The sequence below is a fragment of the Lampetra fluviatilis genome, chromosome 45 (genome assembly GCF_964198595.1).
Source record: "Lampetra fluviatilis chromosome 45, kcLamFluv1.1, whole genome shotgun sequence".
Classification (NCBI taxonomy): domain Eukaryota; kingdom Metazoa; phylum Chordata; class Hyperoartia; order Petromyzontiformes; family Petromyzontidae; genus Lampetra; species Lampetra fluviatilis.
In genome coordinates, this window is record NC_136319.1 from 3,585,458 (window position 1) to 3,608,740 (window position 23,283).

At 52.2% G+C, this 23,283-nt stretch overlaps 1 protein-coding gene across 1 annotated transcript in view; it reads left to right on the forward strand.

Annotated features, from left to right (window-relative positions):
• The first annotated feature begins 3,792 nt into the window (after window positions 1–3,792).
• The window catches only part of LOC144947523 (uncharacterized), a 50,391-nt gene continuing 30,900 nt past the window's right edge, over window positions 3,793–23,283 (forward strand). Inside the window, exon 1 of the mRNA XM_078876739.1 lies at window positions 3,793–4,924. Within this exon, the coding sequence (XP_078732865.1) occupies window positions 4,892–4,924 (33 nt within the window). The 5' untranslated portion in view covers window positions 3,793–4,891. The remainder of the gene's footprint in view (window positions 4,925–23,283) is intronic.

Below are 23,283 nucleotides of genomic sequence, written 5' to 3' on the forward strand. Positions count from 1 at the left end.
TTCTGTACGGAGAGAGAGGGGCGAGTGAGTGGGGAGTGGGCGGGGAGAGAGAGAGAGATGGAGAGAGGGAGGGAGGGGTCGTTGTGTTTGTGTGGGATGGAGAGAGCCGCAGGGGTAGAGAGATAATTGGAGAGCGAGGGGAGAGTGTGGAGAGAGTGGGAGTTAAATGGCTTAGGACTCTCCCGGCTGAGAGACTGAGTGGAAGAGAGAGCCACAGAGGGGGGAGGGGATGAGACAGACGGAGAGAGGTAAACAGACACAGAGACACACAGACAAACACCGAGACACAGGCACACACGGACGCGGAGACACAAACACATAGACACACACGTATACACACAGAGACACGGATACGCAGACACACAGACACAGAGGAACGGACACATAAACACAGACAGACACATAGACACACACACATAGACACATACACATAGACACACGTATACACACAGAGACACAGATACACAGAGACACACAGACACGGAGGAACGGACACAGACACGGACAGACACATAGACACACACATAGACACACACATAGACACATACACACACACGTATACACACCGAGACACGGATACACAGAGACACACAGACACGGAGGAACGGACACATACACACACACACATAGACACACACACATAGACACATACACATAGACACATAGACAGGCACTCAAACGCAGATACACAGAGACACACGGAGCCACACAAACGCACACTCACGAGACAAAAACAAACACAGACACACACTGACAAATACACACATAGAGACACACACACAGACACACAAAGACACACAAAGACAAATACACACACAGAGACACACACACAGACACACAAAGACACACAGAGACACACGCACACACAGAGACGCACACTCAAGAGACAAAGACACAGACAGACACACACGGGTAGGGAGGGGGGGAGAGAGACAAAGAGAGGGGAGGAGCTCTTTCGCCAGTGAGTTACACACCGAGAGACGCCGGGCAGACAAAGAGAGAGCGAGTGGGGGGGGAGAGAGACGGAAGAGAGAGAGGGGGGAGAGCGAAGCGAGAGAGGGGAGAGAGTGTGGGAGAGGGAAGGGAGAGAGAGAGTTTGGGGGAGAGCGAAGGAGAGAGTGTGTGGGAGAGGGAAGCGAGAGAGTGTGGGAGAGGGGGGAGAGTGAAGGGAGAGCGTGACAGGCGAGAGAAAGGGGAGAGGCCGTGAGTGCAAAGCGGCGTGTCCCGTCTGTCTCTTGTGTCTCTCTCTCGAGAGAGGAGTCGGGAGACATCACCATAGACGAGGAGGAGAGAGACACCGTGAGGAGGAGGAGAGAGGGGTCTACACGAGGAAGAGGAGAGAGACACGAGGAGGAGACAGACACGAGGAGGAGAGACACGTGGAGGAGGAGAGAGACACGGGGAAGAGGAGAGACACACGTGGAGGAGACAGACACAAGGAATAGAGACACGAGGAGGAGGAGGAGGAGAGAGACACGTGGAGGAGGAGAGAGACACGTGGAGGAGGAGGAGAGAGACACGTGGAGGAGGAGGAGACAGACACGAGGAGGTGAAGGAGGAGACAGACACGAGGAGAAGAGACACGTGGAGGAGACAGACACGAGGAGGAGAGACACGAGGAGGAGAAGAGAGACACGTGGAGGAGGAAGAGGAGAGAGACACGGGCAGAGAGACACGAGGAGTCGAGGACACGTGGTGGTGGTGGTGGTGGATGAGGAAGAGAGAGCGAGACACGCGGAGTAGAGATACACGTGGAGTAGAAACACGAGGAAGAAGAGGTGAGAGGCACGGGGCAGGGAGATAGGTGGACGAGAAGGAAGGGGAGCGGACAGACACGAGGATGAGGTGGTGGTGGTAGGGGGGAGAGACACCAGACACCCAAAAGAAGACACCCAAGAGAAGACACCATACAGATACCCAGTCCGGCTGCTCATCGCTCAGAGCTGCCGGACAAGCGAAAAGGGCGACAGAGGAGGTTGTTACAGGGAGGGGTGGGTGGGTGGCGTTGCTTGGCGAGCAGGAGGATGATGGCAACACCTCTGGGATAGCCAGAGGAAGAGCGGCAGAATGAGGCGGGGTGACATAATAATGATGGTGGTGATGATGGAGCCTCCACTCGCCCTCCTGCTCTCTTGAATTCGTAAGCGTAACGTCGACCACCACCACCAATCCACCACCACCAATTCCACCACCATCACCACCACCAATCCACCACCACCAATCCACCACCATCACCACCAATCCACCACCACCAATCCACCACCAATCCACCACCACCATCATCACCACCAATCCACCACCATCATCACCACCAATCCACCACCACCAATCCACCACCATCATCACCACCAATCTACCATCACCACCAATCCACCACCACCTCTCCTCCTCCTCTTGAAAGGAGGAGACGCCAAACGGACAGCGACAAGCGGCACCGTTTGAATACAACAAAATTTCAGGGGAATCGCCTGAAGATTGTTCGGTCTGTTTAGAAGAGGAGGAGGAAGAAGAGGAGGAGGAAGAGGAAAAAGAAGAGGAAGCGGAGGAGATTGTTGGGGGGAAAGAGAAGAGGTGGTGGATTTTTTTTAAATGAAGCGAAGCTGATTGATTCAAAGGATATCTCCCGGACACGACAGACACAGAGAGAGACAGAAGAAGAACGTTGAATTCTACCCCAAGGGGGTGTTGTGTGTGTGTGGGAAGACTCGGCTGGCAGGGCAGGGAGCCGGGCGTGGTGGGGGGTGCGTGCGGTGCGTGCGGTGCGGGCGGGGGGAGCCGGCCTCGGGTAGAGATTTTAGGCAAGACCATAGGCTCCGCGAGCGGCCTAGTTACCACCCCACCGAAAACCCCCACGAATGTCGCGGGCTCGCTCTCCTGACAACTCCGAAGCGTCGATGCGATTTGTAATCACTTAATTTATACACGTTATATACACACACACTTTATATATATATACACACACACGTAACATTATCGGTGGCACTTCGGGTTTGGTTACTGGACATCGCCACCAATTTGGTGCAGACGTCAAGTTGGGTAACCTCCCTCCTCCCACCAACCACTCGACTCGCTATGAATTTAAGTGAATGATAAATGTTCACTTTTGTTATTATTCGGTGATTTAAACGACGAACAAACACTTCATTTTTTTAATTAAAAAATTTTGGGTGGGGAGGGGGTTGTAATTTAAACGATTACGATTAATTTAACGCGTGTTTATTTTGTAATGTTTTAAAAAATTATAATTATTTAATGGCTAATTGAAATCTCAACTAATTCACTTTTGTTACGTTATTTAAAGGGTAATTGAAATCTTAATTGATTCACTTTTTATATTATTATTAACTATATTATATTATCTTAACTCGGGGTGCTCGGTGTTTGCTTAATCGGTGCTATATGCAGGTGCTACTGGGATACTTGTCGGTAGTGGTGACCGTGTCGTGATGGTGTGGTGGTGGTGATGATGTCAGTGGGAGATGTCAGGCATCGTCGGTGAGGTGCAATTGGTGAGCAGCGGTGCAAGGAGTTAGTGGCGGGGAGGCAGAGCGAGGTGATCGGTGAGCGCAGTTTGGCGTAACGGGAGACTGGTGGAATACCGCAAGGGATTTGTGCGAGAATCTGAATTCGCGTCGGTGAGCACTCAACGCGAGCCATCGGTGAGCGGTCGGGGTGAGCGGTCGGGGCGAACGGTCGGGGTGAGCGGTCGGGGTGAGCGGTCGGGGCGAGCGGTCGGGGTGAGCGGTCGGGGTGAGCGGTCGGGGCGAACGGTCGGGGTGAGCGGTCGGGGTGAGCGGTCGGGGCGAGCGGTCGGGGTGAGCGGTCGGGGCGAACGATCGGGGCGAGTGGTCGGGGCGAGCGGTCGGGGTGAGCGGTCGGGACTAGCGGTCGGTGTGAGCGCTCGGTGAGCATGTGTCAGCGATCGATGTGTTGGCGTGAGCGGTGAGCGTGTTGTGAGCGATCAGTGAGCGGTCGGTGCGAGGCATCGGTGATTGGGCGCGAGCGATTAGTGTTCGCGATTGGTGTGCGTGTGAGCGTGTGTGAGCGGTGAGCGCGTGTGGAGCGGTGAGCGCCTGTGAAGCAGTCTGCGCAAGCGACTGGAGCGAGCACAAGGCGGCGTCGTCACATCCGCGCCGACATTAGCCGACGTCAGTGAGCGCTCCTCACGAGGAGTTCGGCGGGCCCGGTGGGACTACATCGCAGAAGTCCCAGGAAGACTTTTTTTTAAGCTGACGGAATGCGGAGGAGATCTCCGCGTAAGAAGCTGCTCACTAATCGCGGGGAAACAGCAAGCACCTAGGCGGCGCCGACGGGCGCCTGTTGATCGGGAGACGGCCAGCTCTGGACGTGAGAAACAGGGCCCAAGCCCGCCGTGCCAGCATCAGAGGAGCGGGAATTGCCTGAGGACCAGGGTGGAGAGGCTACTACAAGTGGGGACGCGGCGACCGTGTCGGGAGTTAAGAGACGAGAGTAGGGGACTTCGTGTCAGAGTTAGGAGTCTAGGGGCTAGAGTAGGAAGTCCGTTTCAGAGTTAGGAGTCTAGGGGCTAGAGTAGGGGAGTCTGAGTTGGAGTTAGGAGTAGGAAATCCGTGTCGTAGTTAGGAGTCTAGAGACTAGAGTAGGAAGTTGGTGTCAAGGTTAGAACTTGGGAGGTTCGTTTAAGCATAAGGGAGTCCGTACCAGTGTTCAGAGTCTTCGGACCTAGCGTAGGGGAGTCATCGTAGGTGTACTGGGTAGAGCGTAGGGATAGCGCGGGAGTCGACATCAAGAGCGGGTGGCGCTTCGGGGGGGAAAAGACAACGGGACGTCCGATGCCTCAGGCTGGGGATGAGGCCTAGCTGTCCGGGGCCGCGGGAGGCCTGCCGTCTCGCCTAGGAGGCCCGGCTGGCGAATGGATGCGACCGCTCAAGGGCAGGCGTGGCAGGTGAGACGCGGAGACGCACACACGGGGAGGGCATTGGGGGGACACACAAATAGGGGAGACATAGTGAGACACGAGGAGACACTGGGGGAATACGGTGAGGCTTGGGGAGACCCAGCAGAATATGGCTAGACACGGGGAGACTCGGGGAGCCTCCGGGTGACTTGGAGACACAGGGAGACCTGGGGGTGACGTGCGGATATATAGACACATGGTTTCAAGGAGATTACGCAGACGGGTGGCACTGGGTGGAAGAAACATGGGGAAACACTGAGGATACACAGGGTGCAGCAGACCTGAAAAGAGACGGGTGATCAGGGGGGTAGACACTTGGGAGACGTGGGGTCACGGGACACGATGTCAACCAACCACCACTTCCCGTGCATATATACACGTGAGAGTGTATGTGCATTTTCTTTTGAGTGAGCGCCTGTGAATGTGATCGCCGGGCGGCTAAAACACCGAAAGTTGGCACCGCGGGGGGGGGGGCAGCGACAATTGGTGCATCGTGACGGTGGTCATCTTGGTCAGTCGACCCCGCCCATGGCACTTGCTGGGTGTGTTCTGTGGAACTCGTCGTGCCAGCAAGCGAGCCTTCAATACTTTACGTTGGCCTCCGATTGCACGTGGCCCTGGCCACAACAGTGCCGTTGTGACGTCACCGCCTCTTAGTGGCGAATAGCGGCTGTTCTTGTAGTCGTATCTGTATGTGTGCGAGTCTGACCTCCTGCCCCTGCTGGACATCTGTAAAAAAAAGCTTTATAGCTCATCGGATTCCTCCAGTATAAATAAATACCCTGAGTCTACCAGCATGGGTTGAGGTGGGGGAGGTAGCGCTGTGGCCACAGTAGGTTTGCACACACTAACTCAGGCGACCGAGTTTGATTCCCAGAGCAGTTTCCATCTGGTGCAGAATATACAATGGGAGGCTGATCGATCGATCAATCTATACCCGCTCGGGTGCGGTCGAGAAATGGCTCCCGACTGGTCAACCATGTTATGTATGCGGATAATTTGGTAAACCCTGCTCGCTCTGACAAGGAGTTGGAGACTCTGCTGCTGAACCTGGCAATATGAGTTCGAATTGGGGGTTCGAGTCCGTAAGAATTTCTCACGGCTAGCCGTGTATCTCCCTGTGGATGTGGATGTGTTAATGCAAGTGTCACTGTGTCAGGGTGTATGTGTGTTTTCGTGTGGTTGTTTTTGAGTGTGAGTGGGGAGTGAGTGGTGGCATAGCGGTGAGCGCGCTGCGCTACGTTACGAACCCGGCGTAGACCCGAGTTAGATTCCTGCTCACGGTCATCAAAATCAGTGACGATTATCTGCACCGGTCCTGGGCCTCCGCTCGGTCGACTTAGCCTCAAATGAGTATCTAGTGCAGTGTGTCAACATAGCCGCTAGGGAGACAAAGGTGGCAGAGCGTGGAGCTGGCCAACCACCACCTCTTGTGCCGTGTCGGTCTTCATAGGTGCTTCTGCTACTCGCATACAGCACTTGCCCCAACAGCCTATTTGAGGCTATATGGGGAATCTTTGTCTTTGCGTGGGTGTGCTAGTGGGGAGCGGTGGCGCAGTGGTTAGCGCTGCAGGGTACGACGAACGAACCCAGGCGGAGACTTGAGTTGGATTCCTGCTCACAGCCAACATCTGTGAGAGCGAATATTTGAACGCAGTCCTGGGGTCTCCCCTAGTTCGACTCAGCATACAATTAATTACCCAATGCAGTGGCGTTCACTAAACGGTGGACACTGGGTAGACAATAGGGTGACCGGGTGTTTCGTTTAACAAATATCAACATTGGGGAGACAAAGGCGGTTGGGAATAGGGTGGTGGTGTGTCCATACCACCCCTCCTCCTTCCCAGAAGGTGGTGGTACTCGTTAACAGCATTTGCCCCAACAGACTTTGCACGCTACACGGGGGAGCTTTGTGTTGTGTTAGCATATGTGAACCATCTGTCAGCTTCTAGCGCCTGGGTGTCCCGTGACCTCCTCATCCTGCACCTTAGCATGGCACAGCAGTCAACCCACAGAGCACATGGGTCTGTCCCGTGACCTCTGTCTCCTGCACTTAGTAAGGCACAACAGTCAAACCACAGAGCACATGGGTCTGTCTCGTGACCTCTTGTACCTAGCCTGGCACAACAGTCAACCCATGACACCTGGTTTTGTCCCGTGATCTCTCGCACCTAGCCTGGTACGAGTTGTGTATATCTGTGTTACAGTTCATATTGTGTATATACGCTTAGTCTGGCTCTGTGAGCCCCAGTGATTAACACTGGACCCTATTGGAGCCTTGGTCTGGCTCTGTGAGCCCCAGTGATTAACACTGAATCCTGTGGGAGCCTTAGCCTGGCTCTGTGAGCCTCAGTGATTAACACTGAACCCTGTGGGAGCCTTGGCCTGGCTCAGTGAGCCTCAGTGATTGACACTGAACCCTGTGGGAGCCTTATCCTGGCTCAAGGAGCCTCAGGGATTAACACTGAACCCTGTTGGGAGCCTTGGCCTGGCTCAGTGAGCCTCAGTGATTGACACTGAACCCTGTGGGAGCCTTATCCTGGCTCAAGGAGCCTCAGGGATTAACACTGAACCCTGTTGGGAGCCTTAGCCTGGCTCAGCGAGCTTCAGAGATTAACACTGAACCTTATGGGGAGCATTGGCCTGGCTCAGTGAGCCACAGGGATTGAAACCTAAGGACCCGTGGCATCTGACTCCATTGCTGACGTTCACCTTTTCACGCACACGAGGCTAATTAATTATTCATAAGTTGTGACCGCACCTCCGCTCTCCCATTGGTAGTTCCGCGCGACACGATTAGCATAATTTATTCACTATTGACCACGGTGCCCCCTACCCCGCGCGCTGTGGGCGGTGGGGCGGGGGGGATGGACCGCTTCTCTCTCGCTCCCATTGGCTGTCGGCGACGTCACGCGCCGACGCGGAGCGCGCTGGTTGGCTGCTCTTGTTGCTATGCTCGCGGGGGAGGGGGGAAGGTGGTGGGGGGGAAGGTGGGAGGGGGTGGGGGGAACTTTCGAGGAACGGTTCTTGGGTTTCAAAGGCTTTGCGTGCAAAACAGGAATCTCTTAACTTAAGTCTTAATTTTATTTGAACAGTAACGTACAACTATTTACGCTTTTCGCGAATGCAACTTTGCACAACCACTACATTTAAATTGCCCATCGCAAAAAACACGGTAAAAATGTCTTTGGCAAATGTAATTTTCCCACTAATCTCCCATTTGGTTAATTCAGTACGGGGTATATATTAAATTAGCGCACGCGTGAAAGCAAAACGTTGCCGTGCATACGTCATTACGAATGATACGATCACATTCCCCTTAATTTACACTGACAATGTAATGCGACGTTTGCATCGTCGTGGACATTTGCATTCGTGACTGACGTGGGGTTTGTTGTTGTGTAAGTAGCTCGTGGTGGTGGTGGTTAAGTAACATCCCGTGTGGATAACGTTGAGTCCTCTTGACCGGCAAGACGAGACACTCACGGCCACCACCAACAACAACCACCACCAGTAGTCACTTTAAGATGTTTCTTCATGTTTTTGTTTTGTTGCGGTTGCGCCCGAGTCAAGAGCCGCATGGCTCACATGGTTATACCTAAAAGGAAAAATGAAAATATTCCCACAATCACCAGCAACGCTACTACAACCACCACCAACACTACAACCACCACCAACACTACCACCACCAACATTACCACAACCAACACTACCACAACCAACACTACCACAACCAACACAACCACCAACACAACCACATACACAATTGTTGGAATTCCCTACACCTCTGCTGTAGCAGACGGATAGAAAATATGGCATCTGTGCAGGACTGCCCTTTCCTGAAACCGCATTTGGGCTCCGCAAGCTCCTCAGCGTGCCTAGCATGGTGATGTTGACTAATCCTTGCCAGGACCTTTCCCAGCACACTGAGGAGTGAGATGCCCCTGTAGTTGTTACAGCCTGTGTGGTCCCCCTGGTGGTCCCCCCTTCTTCTTAAAGAAGGGGGGACCACCAGGGCATCCTTCCAATCCTGTGGAACCCGTCCAGTGGTCCAGACTGTTGTTATCATGTCATGTAGGGCAGTCTGTGCACAAACTCCACCCTCCCTCAGCATTTCGCTTGGGAGATCATCTCTGCCTGGTGCCTTTCCTGGTCTCAGGCTCTGGATCGCCTTCAGTACTTCCTCAACAGATGGCACCTCAGGCAGCCACTCACAGGGGGTGACTTCTTTTTCCAAGACACCACAGCCTCAACAGGGCCATCCCCACTATTCCCCACGATGTTTTCCATTGTGAGGGATTTCCCCTCACCCAGAACTTCACAGAAATGCTCAGCAAATCTGCAAACCTGTTTCTGGGAGTTGGAGATTGGTTCACCGTTTTTCCCCTAATGATGATAATAGGTATGGCACTGCAGGTAACTTTTTTGATGGAGTTAAATAGCGATTTGTGATCACGGGCCATTGAGGCAGACTCCATCTCCTCAGCAACCCACGGCCACCTCCCATCCTTACAGCGCCTCACAGCTTTCCGAACCTCCGAGCGAAGGCTGCAGTAAGTCTACTCATTCTCTGACGTGGGATGCTGTAGACGTTGAGAGTGGGCCTGTCGCTTTTTCTCAGCCAGCCTAAACACCTCTCAGCCAGGGTCTCTGGGGATGTCTGGACCATGTATCCAAAGCAGCCATTGCAGATGCATGAGCCACAGTCCTAAACCTCGCCCATTTACCCTCGATATCTGGAGGAGTGGGGGAGGATGCCAACCCCAGCCTCAAGCAATGATTAAATTCTCGCTTGCAACTTTCATCAGCTAGCTGAGACCAGGCCACCTTGGGTTTTAATGGGTTCCTGGGTGTACTCCCACCACTGGCGTGGAAGAATGGTAGGCGCATCTTACAGATGACAAGTCGATGGTCAGTGGGCAGATCAGCTCCACGGTAGGTCCTGGTGTCAAACACATGGACCCGTATCTGCTGTTCTGTCACTACGTAGTCCAGCAGATGTTATTGCTTGGACCCGGCATGCATCCATGATGTTGTGTGGATGTGCCGATGCCGGAACGGTGTGTTGGTAATTACAAGCCCATGGGTTGCACAAAAATCTAGCAGCCTCCTACCGTTGTTATTGAGCTGATCTGGCCCATGCCTTCCAATAACTCGAGACCAGGTGCCAGCATCATGAACAACTCGGGCATTGAAGTCGCTCAACAGGATGACTCTATCCCGAGGGGCCATTTTAGCTAGCACCTTTGACAGGAGGTCATATAAGCCATCTGACTCATTGGCCTTGCCTGCATCCCTCCACGGATATTCGTCTTCCGTGGGGGCATAAGTAACCATGATCAACCACTCCTCGCCTCCAGTTGATGGGAAGGTGAGCCCAAAGTAGTCTGGCACTTACCGCTTCCTATACCTCACCGGCACGCTCCCACACCCCCTTCATTCTTTTATTTTTTTATATAAAAGTCTCCGCGCGCGCTTGCGAGGGATTTGGCTCTCAAATGGTGGGGTTATAAGTAAAAAAGAATTTGCCAGCCAGCACGCCCTAAGCCCCGCGGTGGGAATAGGCTATTCCTTTTTCACGGCCGTCACCTTTACATTAGTTAAATTAGCGATTTTGTGGAAATTACCTATATTTATTTATTTATTGCACGACATCGACTGTACCAACTCATGCCAATTGCGTGGGGGGGCGGACCCTGCCAAGTGATGCGCGTTTGGTCGAGCTCACATTTTCTTTTACGCGTTTCACAAGCAATAAATATACACATAATGCTGCGGCTATTTCTTCACAGTGTCATGTCCTCTTCGCCCCCTCCCCCAATACGATGCGTGCAGTTACTGCTATAAAGTCCGTAGATATTAATATTATTACAGCTCTTACATAGCATTATTGTAGTTTTATTGTTTACTATTATTAAACCAATAAGTAGCCAAACTTTACAATAATAATGTTTGTGTGCAGATAACAACTCAGCTTCATTGTTTACTATTATCAAACAAATACGTTGGCAAAGATTACAATAATTATGTTTGTGTGCAGATAATAACTCACGTTCATTGCTTACTATTATGAAACAAATACGTTGCCACATATTACAATAATAATCTTTGTGTGCACATACCAACTCTGGTTCCTTGCTTACTATTATGAAACAAATACGTTGCCACATATTACAATAATAATCTTTGTGTGCACATACCAACTCTGGTTCCTTGCTTACTATTATGAAACAAATACGTTGCCAGATATTACAATAATTATGTTTGTGTGCACATAAGAACTCTGGTTCATTGTTTGCTATTATCAAACTAATTAGTTGGCAGATATTACAATAATATTTGTGTGCAGATAAGAACTCAGCTTCATTGTTTACTATTATGAAACAAATAAGTTTGCAAATATTACATTTATAATGTTTGTGTGCAGATAACTCAGGTTAATTGTTTACTATTATCAAACAAATACGTTGACAAAGATTACAATAATTATGTTTGTGTGCAGAAAACCTATTCTTCATTATTAGGTTGCTAAATATTCCCTTTTTTTACTGTCTCTTTTTTACGCTGCGACGGTGTACTGCCAGTCTGTGCTGTGGCCTGCTGCCTGCTCATTAATTAACGTCAGTGCACTCACTCTATTATCTACACTGCTAATTTGCCTTTTGCCCATTATGAGTGTATGCCAGTCTATAATCTGTTGCCTGCTTCTTTACCTCACTCAGTGTACTGCCAGCCTTTCATGTCGACTGTATCCTGCTTTTTCAGCTGCTGCCCGTATTGCCAGCTTTTAATGTCGACTGTAGCAATGCTTATGTAATTGAGTCGGCATACTCTCAGTCTATAATCTAGACTGTAGCCTGCTTCTCAACTTACCTGTGTGTACTGCTGCTCTTTAATTTACACTTATTTCTGCTTATTTCTTCAATGCATTTCTATAGTTTTGATTGCTCACATCACGCTATTTACTCATACGTAGTACTGCGATACTGAAAGCTGTGCCATCATCGGGGATTGCTCTGCACGTCGATGTGTGTGTGTGAGTCGATGTGTGTGTGTTTGAGTCCATATGTGTGTGCGTGTAGGTCCATGCGTTGTTTAAGTCCATGTGTGTGTCTGTCTTTTTCGAACGGACAACGCCCGATGTGTGTGTGTGTGTGTACGTCGAAGTGTTTGTGTGTGTGTGTCAGTCCAAGAGTGCGTGTCAGTCCATTTGTGTGCATTTCAATCGCCATGTGTGTGTGTTAGTCGATGTGTGTGCATGGCTCCATCTGAGTGTGTAAGTCAATGTGCGTATGTGTGTCTATGTGTGTCAGTCGATGTGTGTGTGGACATCGATGTGTATATCAGTCCATATGTGTGTGTTGGTCCACATGTGTGTGTAAGTCCATACATGTGTGTGTAAGTCCATACATGTGTGTGTGTCACTCGATGTGTGTGTGTAAGTCAATGCGTGTGTGTGAGTTGATATGTGTGTGTTCATCCGTGTGTGTATCTAAAGTAGATGTATGTGTGTCACAGTCCATATGTGTATGTAGGGCAATGTGTGTGTCAGTCTATGTATGTGTGTGTAAGTCCATGTGTGTGTGTCTTAGTCGATGTGTGTTTACGTCAATGTGTGTGCGAGTCCACGTATGTCTGTGTGTGAGTCGGTGTGTGTGTGTGTGAGTCGCCGTATGTGTGTACGTCGATATATGTGTGTGTAACTCCATGTGCGTGTATCTAAAGTGGATGTCTATGCGTGTGTCAGTCCATATGTGTGTGTGCGTAAGTCCATGCGTTTGTGTGAGTCGATATGTCTGTTCGTGAAGCCTTTAGTCGCTTTGTGTGCATGGCTCCATGTGAGTCAGTGGAAGTCCATTTCTTTGCGTGTCTGTAGGTCCATGTGTGCATGTGAGTGAATGTATGTGCTTTATTGACCTGCTCAAGGCCTATGATACCATCAGTAGGCCTGGCCTCTGGGTTGTTCTTCATGCTTTCGGAGTCCCTCACCCTTTGCTCACGATCCTTAAGGACCTTCATGATGGTGAACGGCCCCGAGTCAAAATACGTGGCCTTCAGTCAGAGCCATTCCCTCTACACCTTGGGGTGTGACAGGGATGTCCTCTGGCTCCCACATTCTTTAACATATCTTTTGACCACGTAGTTCGTGAAGCCTTTAATGGCTGTACCGGAGGAATTACCATATGCTACAGATACAATGGGAGGCTGATCGATGCCCGGGTGAGGTCAAGAGATGGCTCCCTATTGCTCAACCATGTTATGTATGCTGATGATCTGGTAATTGCCGCTCACTCAGAGGAGGAGTTGGAAGCACTGCTGCTGAACTTGGAGCGTGCCACTAAGAGGTGGGGTCTTACCATCAGCCCCACCAAAACTAAGCACCTGCCTGGGTATTTTGTACCATCGGACAACTCACCCCCACAACTCACAATTGGTGATGCGGCAGTTGTGGAGAGATTGGAGAGATTCCCATACCTGGCCAGTGTGCTCATGACCGGCTCCGGTTTAACAGCAGAAGTCTCAATCCAAATCAGTCGAGCGCCATTATCTTTTCATCGGCTGCGTTATGCTGTGTGAAAGCTACATGATCTCTCGCTCCGCCTGAAGCTCTAGGTCTTCTCGGCCACGGTAATTCCCTCCCTTCTCTACGCTTGCGAAATGTGCACCCCCCCTAATGGAACATCTTCGCCGGTTAGAAACATTTAGGCTGGCCTGCTCACGATCCATCCTGGATTTAACCATATGTGTGTGTGTACGTCTAAGTCGATGTGTTTCTATGTGTGTGGGTCGATGTCTGTGTGTAAATCCACGTGTGTGTCTGCCTTTTTCGCCCGGGCAACGCCGGGTACTTACCGGTAGTTTGTTCATAAGAAGAGCCACTCCCTGTTGTTTGGTGGTCTCCTGCCCCAAGTGGAGGACTGTCCACCCTTCATGGTGGCAGGAGCCAGAGCCGGTCCACCGGACCTCCTGAATGCCATAGAGATCCAGGCGGTACCGGTCCAGTTCCTGACAGAGGAGTGGCAGCCTCTCCTCCGCGGTGAGCATTTGAACATTCCACGTGGCCACCCTCAGTGTTTTTTTTTGTTTCTGGAGGAGCCCCGAGGGCAAAGATTCAATCTCCTGGCTCCGCCAAATGGGGTTTGGCCAGGAGACGTCATAGATGCCTGTCCCCCCGGGGCCTCCGGCACAAGCTTATTAATTATCTATTTTAAACGTGGTATTGTGGTAATTAATTGAAGGTGGAGGGGTTACCAGCCCCTCGCACCCATCCAGAGCCCCCATTTGGCTGCTGTGGTGGTTACAAAAGCCAATGAGGGGAATGGCCAATCTAATGTGGCCTTCCCCCCATGGCACTGCCCACCACAGTGTTGCTATCTGGCACCACGAGGAGGTAGGGGGTTGTTTTTTCTGAACAACCACCACCAACACTACCACAACCACCACCAACACTACCACAACCACCACCAACACTACCACAAACAACACAACCACCACCAACACAACCACCAACACTACCACCACCAACACTACAACAACCACCACCAACACTACCACAACCACCAACCACACAACCACATCCCCCACCACCACAAACAACATCACCAGCGCCAGTGATGGCAATTATGTGAACCACGCCTGGGCCTCCTCCCCTACCTAGGTCGACCTTATGCGGGTGTACAAACATCGCCACCCAGGGAGACAAAGGCGGCCGGGCGTGCGTTGGTAGCTGTCCACCCACCCCCTCGTGTGCCACAGTGTCCCAACCTTTGTAGCACGATCGACTACGTACGGCACAAGTGAAATTCACCACACGTACAAGGGGGTGCCGCAGTGGCTATGAGATGTTAACTACCTCGCCTGGTATACAGGAGGCCGTGGGTTCGATACCAGACCCAGACAATGCCTGCTGCTGCTGCTGTATATTTGGAATTTACGTCTCTCATCATCATCACGGTGGCTACAAGATGTTAACTACCTCGCCTGGTAAACAGGAGAGTGTGGGTTCGATCCTGGATCCTGACAATGCCTGCTGCTGTATATTTGGAGTTTGCATCTCTTTCTCTTTCATCATAATCACGGTGACTAGGAGATGTTACCTACCTCGCATGGTATATAGGTCGTGGGTTCGATCCTGGACCCTGACAATGCCTGCTGCTGCTGTATATTTGGAGTTTGCTTCTATCTCTCTCATCGTCATGACGGTGGCTAGGAAATGTTAACTACCTCACCTGGTATACAGGAGAGCATGGGTTCGATCACGGACCCTGATGATGTCTGCTGCTGTATATTTGCTGTACTAGTGTTGCGTGGTGAATGACGACTCGGAGGCAGGTTTCCAGGTAATGGCTTGCGCCGGGTTTATTAACACAAGGGAGCAATAACCGCACCAGAGGTAGGTGCCCCTACATAGGGTCCTTCACAGAGACCTCGGCTCTATCTGCTGCTAGCCCTGCTATCTCTGGCTCTCTCTGCTGCTAGCCCAGCTATCTCTCGCTCTTGCACTCGAGTCGGGACGGGGGCTCAACCAACACTACCCGACCGAGGAGAGCAGCGCCTCACCTAACCCTAGCTGGCTCGTGCAGACCTCTCCCAGCCTTACCCCTGGCTATCTCTTCAACCCCTCTCCATCCTGGGCTCCCACAACGACCCGCCTTTCATCATGGGGCCCCCCTTAAGTACCCCTAGGTGACATGACGTCCTCGCACTTCACCGCGCATTTGACGACTACTCTAAATGAAAAAAAATCAGCCGACCCGGCTGTCAATGATACGGGAGCGGAGCCCCAAAATCCACAGGCAACACCACGCCCGGAGGGTGGGCCGCTTCGGCCATTGCAATCAACTGGGCTGTGGTGTCCACTGTGGTCCTGCAGCGACTCGAACCCAGGGTACACGCGCACCCGCCTTCCGTAGGCAGCCTGGACAGGCCATCTGCGTTTCCATGCTGTGCCCCCTTTCTGCGGATGACATCGAAGGAATATTCCTGCAGCACCTCGAGCCAGCGGGACAGCTGACCCGAGGGCTGATCTATTCGCAACGAATATTGCAGGGCCGCATGGTCAGTCCGAACGGTAAACCGCCTACCATACAAATAGGGCCTATGCAGCTGCACAAAAAACACAATGGCCAGCAGCTCCCTCCAGGTAACACAATACTGCTGCTCCACGGGGGACACAACGCGACTACCATACGCAACGACCCTTTCAACCCCGTCGACCACCTGAGCCAGGACAGCCCCAATGCCCATGTCGCTGGCATCTGTGTCGAGAATGAAGGGTTTTGAAAAGTCAGGGTACCCCAAGGGCAGCGCATCCGCCAAGGATGCCCCAGCTAACCTTTTGACCTTTGGCAGATAGTGCGTGCAGTGGCTTTGCTTTCGTCGCAAAATAGCACGCAAAGTGACGATAGTACGAGGCGAAGCCGACGAAGCTGCGCACTTCAGCGACAGATGTGGGAGTCGGCCACGTCCGGACACAAGCTGTCTTTACGGATCCGTGGCGACACCTGACACACTAACAATATGGCCCAAATATTTCACCGATGGTTACAACAAATGACACTTTTGTGGTTTAAATTTTAAGCCAGCAGCACGCACTTTGACGAACACTGACTCAAGACGCCACAAGTGCTCGTCAAATGTACGGCTGAAAACAATAACGTCGTCCACGTAAATTAAACAAGATTCCCACTGCAGACCCACTAAAACCATCTCCATGAGACATTGGAAGGTGGCCGGGGCCGAATGAAGGCCCATAGGAAACCGATTAAGTTATAACAGCCCCTGGGGTGTGCGGAACGCTGTCTTTGGTCTAGAGGCCTCGTCCAGTGGCAATTGCCAGAACCCCGAGAGCAAGTCTAAGGTCGAAGAACCGCGCACCTGAGAGGGCGTCGAGTGAATCATCCATGCGGGGCAAGGGATATGCATCAGCCACCGAAATCTTGTTTAGCTTCTGAAAATCGACGCAAAACCGGAGACTCCCGTCCCGTTTCTTGACTGGCACAATGGGGGCGCCCCAAGGGCTAGTGGATCAGGAGACAATGTCTGCTGCCAACATCTCGTCGACTACCACGTTGACATGATATTTTACCTTGGGGTTGAATCGGTGCGAATTTAGCCGAATAGGGGGCGAATTTCCCGTGTCTATGTGATGTTCCAGCAGAGTCGTGCAACCAATATCGAATTTACTCTTACTAAACACATCGGTGAATCTCTCAATGAGTTTGCAGAGCCGCTGGCGCTCCTCGGGGGACAACAAGGCATTCTCTTGACTCAGCGCATCAATCCATGATGCGTTGGTCCTCCCACAGTGCGTGACGCCCGCCACAACACCCCCAGCCGGCACAGCATCATCGGGTGGAGAAGCCGGGGTTGCATGCGCCAAGACGGTGCCTGCCGGAATCGCCATCGGCAAGGGACCTGAATTCAGGACCTGCAAGAAGGGGTTCTGGTCCTCTGACAGGGCTGTTAGGGCACCCACTAAACAGGGCGTCCTCAAGAAGTAGTTTGAGGGAGATAACAGGATGCCCATCCCGGGGGAACGCAAATCCAGGGGCTTGCGCAACCTCAGGGGTACCAGCTTTTGTGACCCAGGTGGAATGGTCACAGACTCCTTCGTCAAAGCCCGTACACTGGCGCTAAGGGGGGACAACAAAGTGGGAGACTTCAAGAAATGCAGCCGTCGGTCCAATGGCATCTCCACACAGCCTTGGTCCACGAGAAAACGGATGGGCATCTTGGCCAAAGAATCCGTTCCCAAAAGGCATGGCACTGCCAATGCCTTAGAGACCAAAACCGGCCCCTCCAATTCGATTTCGCCAATCCGTATTGAGGCAACAATGTGGCCCAAAATGCCCAAACTGCCGCCGTTTGCGGCAACACATGCCCCTTGAACTGTGCGTAATGGGCAAACGCTGTGTGGCAACAACCCAACGATGCACTCAGATATAATAGTGGCCGATGCTCCCGTGTCCACCAAGACCCGTACCTCAATACCCTGGACACTACCAGCAATCGCCAAGGAACCAACCGCGGCCACCACAACCCGATGCACGAGCGCGTTCCATTGACGGACTCGCCTAGGCCACCCGGCGAGTGACAACGAAGGAGCACAGGGCGTTTCTGAGCTCTTAGTGATGGTCTTGTGATCATGACCCCTAACCCCGCTAGATGAGTGAGGTGAGGGGATCGGCCGAATTAATGATGTGTTGCGAATCGCCTGAGGCCCTGGCGACGCCGATGTGGAGCCGGAGGATGATGAGGGCGTGCTGAAGGCTCCGGGGGCGTTGTGGCAGCCCAACACAATGTGGCCCTGCTGACCACAACGAAAGCAGGAGGTGGACATCGACCCCCGCGCACGAGAAGACCTCACCCGCCCCCGTTGCTCCGTCTGGCTGCCCCCGGCACCCCTCCCATGTTGGTCGCCCCCTGCGAAGGCTATGAGGCCATCTTCCCCTGGAGGTGTGCCAGCCCCCTCAAGACCTGGGGCGCACGGCGAGGTGGGCCTGGATTCCCTGCGCCACCCGCAGGGACGAGATGTCCGCCTCCTCGGCAATCGCCAGCACTACACCCAGCTCCCACACAAGGCAAAGCACCCGCTCCAAGGCCAACGATTCCAGTGCTGACCCATCCATAAAAGGATACGCCACCCTTGCCAGCACCAGTAAGGAGCTGCGGTAGGCGAGTGGTGTTTCTGAAGGCGGCTCAAAGATCGCGTCTTGCAGCATCACCCTGTTAGCAGGCGGGATAGATATAAATGTCGCCAAAGTCCTGTCGTCCAGTGCTGTGGGGAGCACTTTCAGAGCCTCCTCCATGGGCCATCCAGCCAACACATACGCCGTGTCAAACCGGTCCCGAAACGCCCACCAGTCGCCGCCCGATAAATTAGTGCACGGGAGGCAATCGGCGAAGCCTCTAGCCACCTGACTCAACTGCGGGCGAGGGTGCACCCACCGGCACGCTCGGAGATGCCGCTGTAGGAGCCATGGCGACGCCGGGTTGCCAATCCGCGTCGGCAATGGCGGTGGCGTACGGAGTCACACCCCCAATGGTGCCCGGTTGCGGTGTCGCGGTTAAAATGGCGCCCGGTTGCGGTGTCACGGGTAAAATGGCGGCCGAAAATTGCGTCGCGTCCCGCGCAGTAATGGCGCCCAACACCGGAGTCGCAGCCGGTGGGGAAACGGTACCAATTGGAAATGAAGCGGGAGGCGCGATGGCGGGAACCCGCCGATTCCGCTTCTAAAGCGTGCCGAGTGCACGCGGATGCGATCCCACCTCGGCCATGGTCGCGACGAGTTGGGCGGCCCGACTGCAGGAGCAGTCCGAGCTGGCCCGTGAGGACCTGACAGGTGTCCGGCAGCGGTGAGGAGCCACCCACGGCCCCCACCTCTTCCAACTCGGGACGGCCCGACTCCACGGGGCGCATCTCCGGGGGCCCCGGTTTCCGGGGACGTCGCGGGAGCCTCCTCCAAGCCCTGTTCGTCTTCGGGTCTCACCACCTGAGGGTTTTTCTTCTTCGCCCTTGATTTTGGCATGGCGGCGAAAGCTGGAGACACTTCTGGCACCAGTTGTTGCGTGGTGACTCGGAGGCAGGTTTCCAGGTAAGGGCTTGCGCCGGTTTATTAACACAAGGGACCAATAACCGCACCAGAGGTAGGTGCCCCTACACTGGGTCCTTCACAGAGACCTCGGCTCTATCTGCTGCTAGCTCAGCTATCTCTGGCTCTCCCTGCTGCTAGCCCAGCTATCTCTCGCTCTCTCACTCGAGTCGGGACGGGGGCTCAACCAACACCGCCCGACCGAGGAGAGTAGCGCCCCACCTAAACCTAGCTGGCTCGTGCAGACCTCTCCCAGCCTTACCCCTGGCTATCTCTTCAACCCCACTCCATCCCGGGCTCCCACAACGACCCCCCTTTCGTCACGGGGCCCCCCTTAAGTAAGTACCCCTAGGTGACATGATGTCCTCGCACCTCACCGCGCATATGACGTCACGTCTCCATACTACTCCTCTACACTAGTAACGAGTTGGAATGTTCTGTTTGCGTAAGAAGCCTTACTAGTTCACTGTCAGGTTGTGGCTGGTTTAGCGACTCATTTACGCGATATTGCAAAAAAAACAGTATAATGGATATTTGGAGTTTGCGTCTATCTCTCATCATCATGGTGGCTCGGAGATGCTAAATACCTCACCTGGTATACAGGAGGTCATGGGTTCCATGCCGGCCCTGACGCCCGCTATATATTTTTGTAATATTCCTATCTCTGTTTTTCTCCCCGTGGTCGCGTGGATTTTTCTCGCTTTTAGAGAGATAAGAGCATTTGGCTGGCTGTAAATTTCCACTTGCTTGAGCTGTAATCATTTGCGATGGCCAGGTTAGGGTCGCTTTTGAAAAAAAAATAGCTACACACAGCTCAGTGGGGGACCTCACCTGGTGAAATGAAAAAACATCTTTAGATTAGTTTTAGTCGATAAGTAGGTGCTACTCGCCAACAGTACTTGCCCCACAAGTAGCAGGCTTTCGTGACCAATGTTATTCATAATCAAGGTTTTTGGGTTGGATCGCTGTAAGTATAAATGTTGTGTCATAACCCTCCACCGCCCGACATGGCCGGTAAGGTTTGTCACGTAAACAAAACACGCCAATTAGTTACTAGTATAGTGGGTAGTATCGGGTATAGTGGAGTGTACAATGTAGTTTATAGTGTAGTATGTAGTCTAGTGTATAGTGTAGTGTATAGTGTAATTTACTACGTTAGCCCACCAGTGTGTTGGAGAGTAAATCCACTCTACGTTAGTCCACCAGTGTGTTGGCGTGAAAAGTGAGAGGCAGATGTTGAGTTTGGGGGGTTGGTTAAGAGAGAAGCGTTCGCCGTCTTACGTTTGCACGTGCGGTTTGTTTACATTTCAGTTTGTTTGTACAGTGGTGGTCCCAGATTCATACCTGTAAACCCATACGGTTTACCCGTATTCTTGTACAGGGAAATTGAGTAAAAAAATGTATGTTATTTGTTTGTGTTTCTCCCTTGTGATGGGACTTTGTAGGATGAACTTTGAGATTTATAAGGAGCATGGGGTGACTAATAAGGTCAGAATTGGTCTGTAATAAGGTAGGGGCACTGATAAGGGGTTGACAGGTATGTAGTGGTGAGTGTAGTAGTGGTGATTGTCTGTGTTTGTGTTTCTCCCTTGTGATGGGACTTTGTAGGATGAACGGTGAGATTTGTAAGGGGCATGGAGTGACCAATGAGGCCTGAATTGGTCTGTAATAACGTAGGGCACTGATAAGGGGTTGACAGGTATGTAGATTGTTGTAATTGCACCCCCCCCCCCGATCAAATTAATTGACCCCCTAACATCCCCTCGCCCCCCCTCGCCCTCTTTGCATATTTTTTTGTGTTTTCACCTTCCCTCCCCACAAATTTGGTATGCAAAATATGACCTTTTCAGATAATTCAATGGGGGGGGGGGGTGTCACGTAACATCTGGACCACCGTGAAACCGGACACCACGTTTCGTGTGCGGCACAGCGCATTGTGACGTACTGTTGTGTATGGTGGCCTTTAGTGTACAGCAGTGTGTGGTGTACTGTGCGTACCACGTGGTGGAGTGTATTGTATACTGTAGTGTGTGGTGTTATGTTGTGTATGGTGACATGCCGTGTATAGCAGTGTGTGGCTAGCAAGACTGCATTGGATGGGTCATGTAGCCCGCATGCTCAGCCACCGCATGGTCAAGTAGATTATATTTGGCCGGGCTAGAGAAGAGATTGACAGATGTGGGGCTGATTGGACTTGCCTGTGACTGGTATCAGCAGTGTCAAAATCGGCCTCTGTGGAGGAGGAGTCGCCCCCCAGGAACAACAGAGGGCAGATAAGTCATGCTCACAACAACGAGCAGAGTGCAAAGCGGCTAAAATGCACAAAGTTATCAGAGTTGAGAGCACAGGTGGTGCATCTGCCAGTCATCTCAGTCAGTCAACCCATGGGTCTGTGCTGTAACCTCTGTGACCTGCCATGGCGAATGGTTGTTGCTGTGTGTGTGTGTGGGCCTTGGTACTTGGTGGTATAGGCTGCGTGTGTAAGTAGTGCTGGCTGTGTGTGTGTGGGGGCCGTGGTGGTGTGAGTGTTAGTTGGTGGGTAAATATGTAGATAGGTTCGTGTGTATGAGGGCCTGGTATCCCTCCCACATGGTACTTTTTCTACCAAATACCACGGTGGAAATACCACAAAGTCTGTGCTGGAAGCCACAGGGGTCAGGCGTTTATGGTGCCTTCTGGCCAAACTCAATTTGGCGGAGCCAGACTGGACCCCCTTCTCAGGGTTCCTCCAGGAACAGGAGACCACTGCTGTTGGTCATGTGGAATGATCAAACTGTTGCTGTGGAGGAGAGGCCGCCATTCCTCTGTCGTGAGAAAGACTGATACCACCTAAACCTGTTTGGAAAAGTTTAGGTTCTGACTCCAGTCACCATGAGTGGTGTAAATTCCTCCACTCGGCAGGAAATGACCAAACAAGAGAATGCATGGGGTGTGGGAGAGTGGAGGCAACGTGTGGGAAGCTCTGAGTCCCAGGCTGCTGTAGGCTTGCCTCCGCATCAATAAGAGGTGAGTAATGGTAGTGGTGGTTGCTTATGCCCACGCCGAAGATAAACATTAGTGGAGGGATGCAGAAAAACCCGATGAGTCAGACGCCTTCTGTAACCTCCTGTTTCACATGCAAGCTACAGTGCCCAAGTGGGTCATGATGCAGAAACCTGGGCCGGAGTGATTGGAAAGCCTGGGCCAGATCAGCTGAATAATAACGATAGGAGGCAGCCAGAATTGTGTGCAGACAATGGGCTTGTAATTACCAACACGCTGTTCCGGCATAGGCACATCCACACAGCATTATGCATTCATGCCTGGGTCAAGAAAGAACATCTGCTGGACTATATAGTGATGGAACAGCGGTTGTGGGCCCATGATCTTGACACCAGGAACCTACCGTGGAGCTGATTTAGCCAATGATGATTGGCTTGTCATCTGTACGATAAGCCTGCCATTCTTCCACTTCAGTGGTGGGTGTCCGTTTAGCACCCCATTCAAGTCCACAGGTGCTCTGGTCTAGCTAGCTATGAAACTATAAACAATTTTCATTGTACCAGGTAAGGCCCACTGAGCTATATAGCTTTTTTTTTAAAGCTACTTGCCTAAAAATGGTAGCTCAACAAAGTGGCTTTGCACGTGGAAATTTATATTAGCCAAACACTTTTAACGCGTGTTTCTGAATGTCGGGAAAAACCCCGGACAAAAATTCGCATGACCACGGGGAGAACATCCAAACTCCAGATATACAGCAGGCGTCAGGGCAGG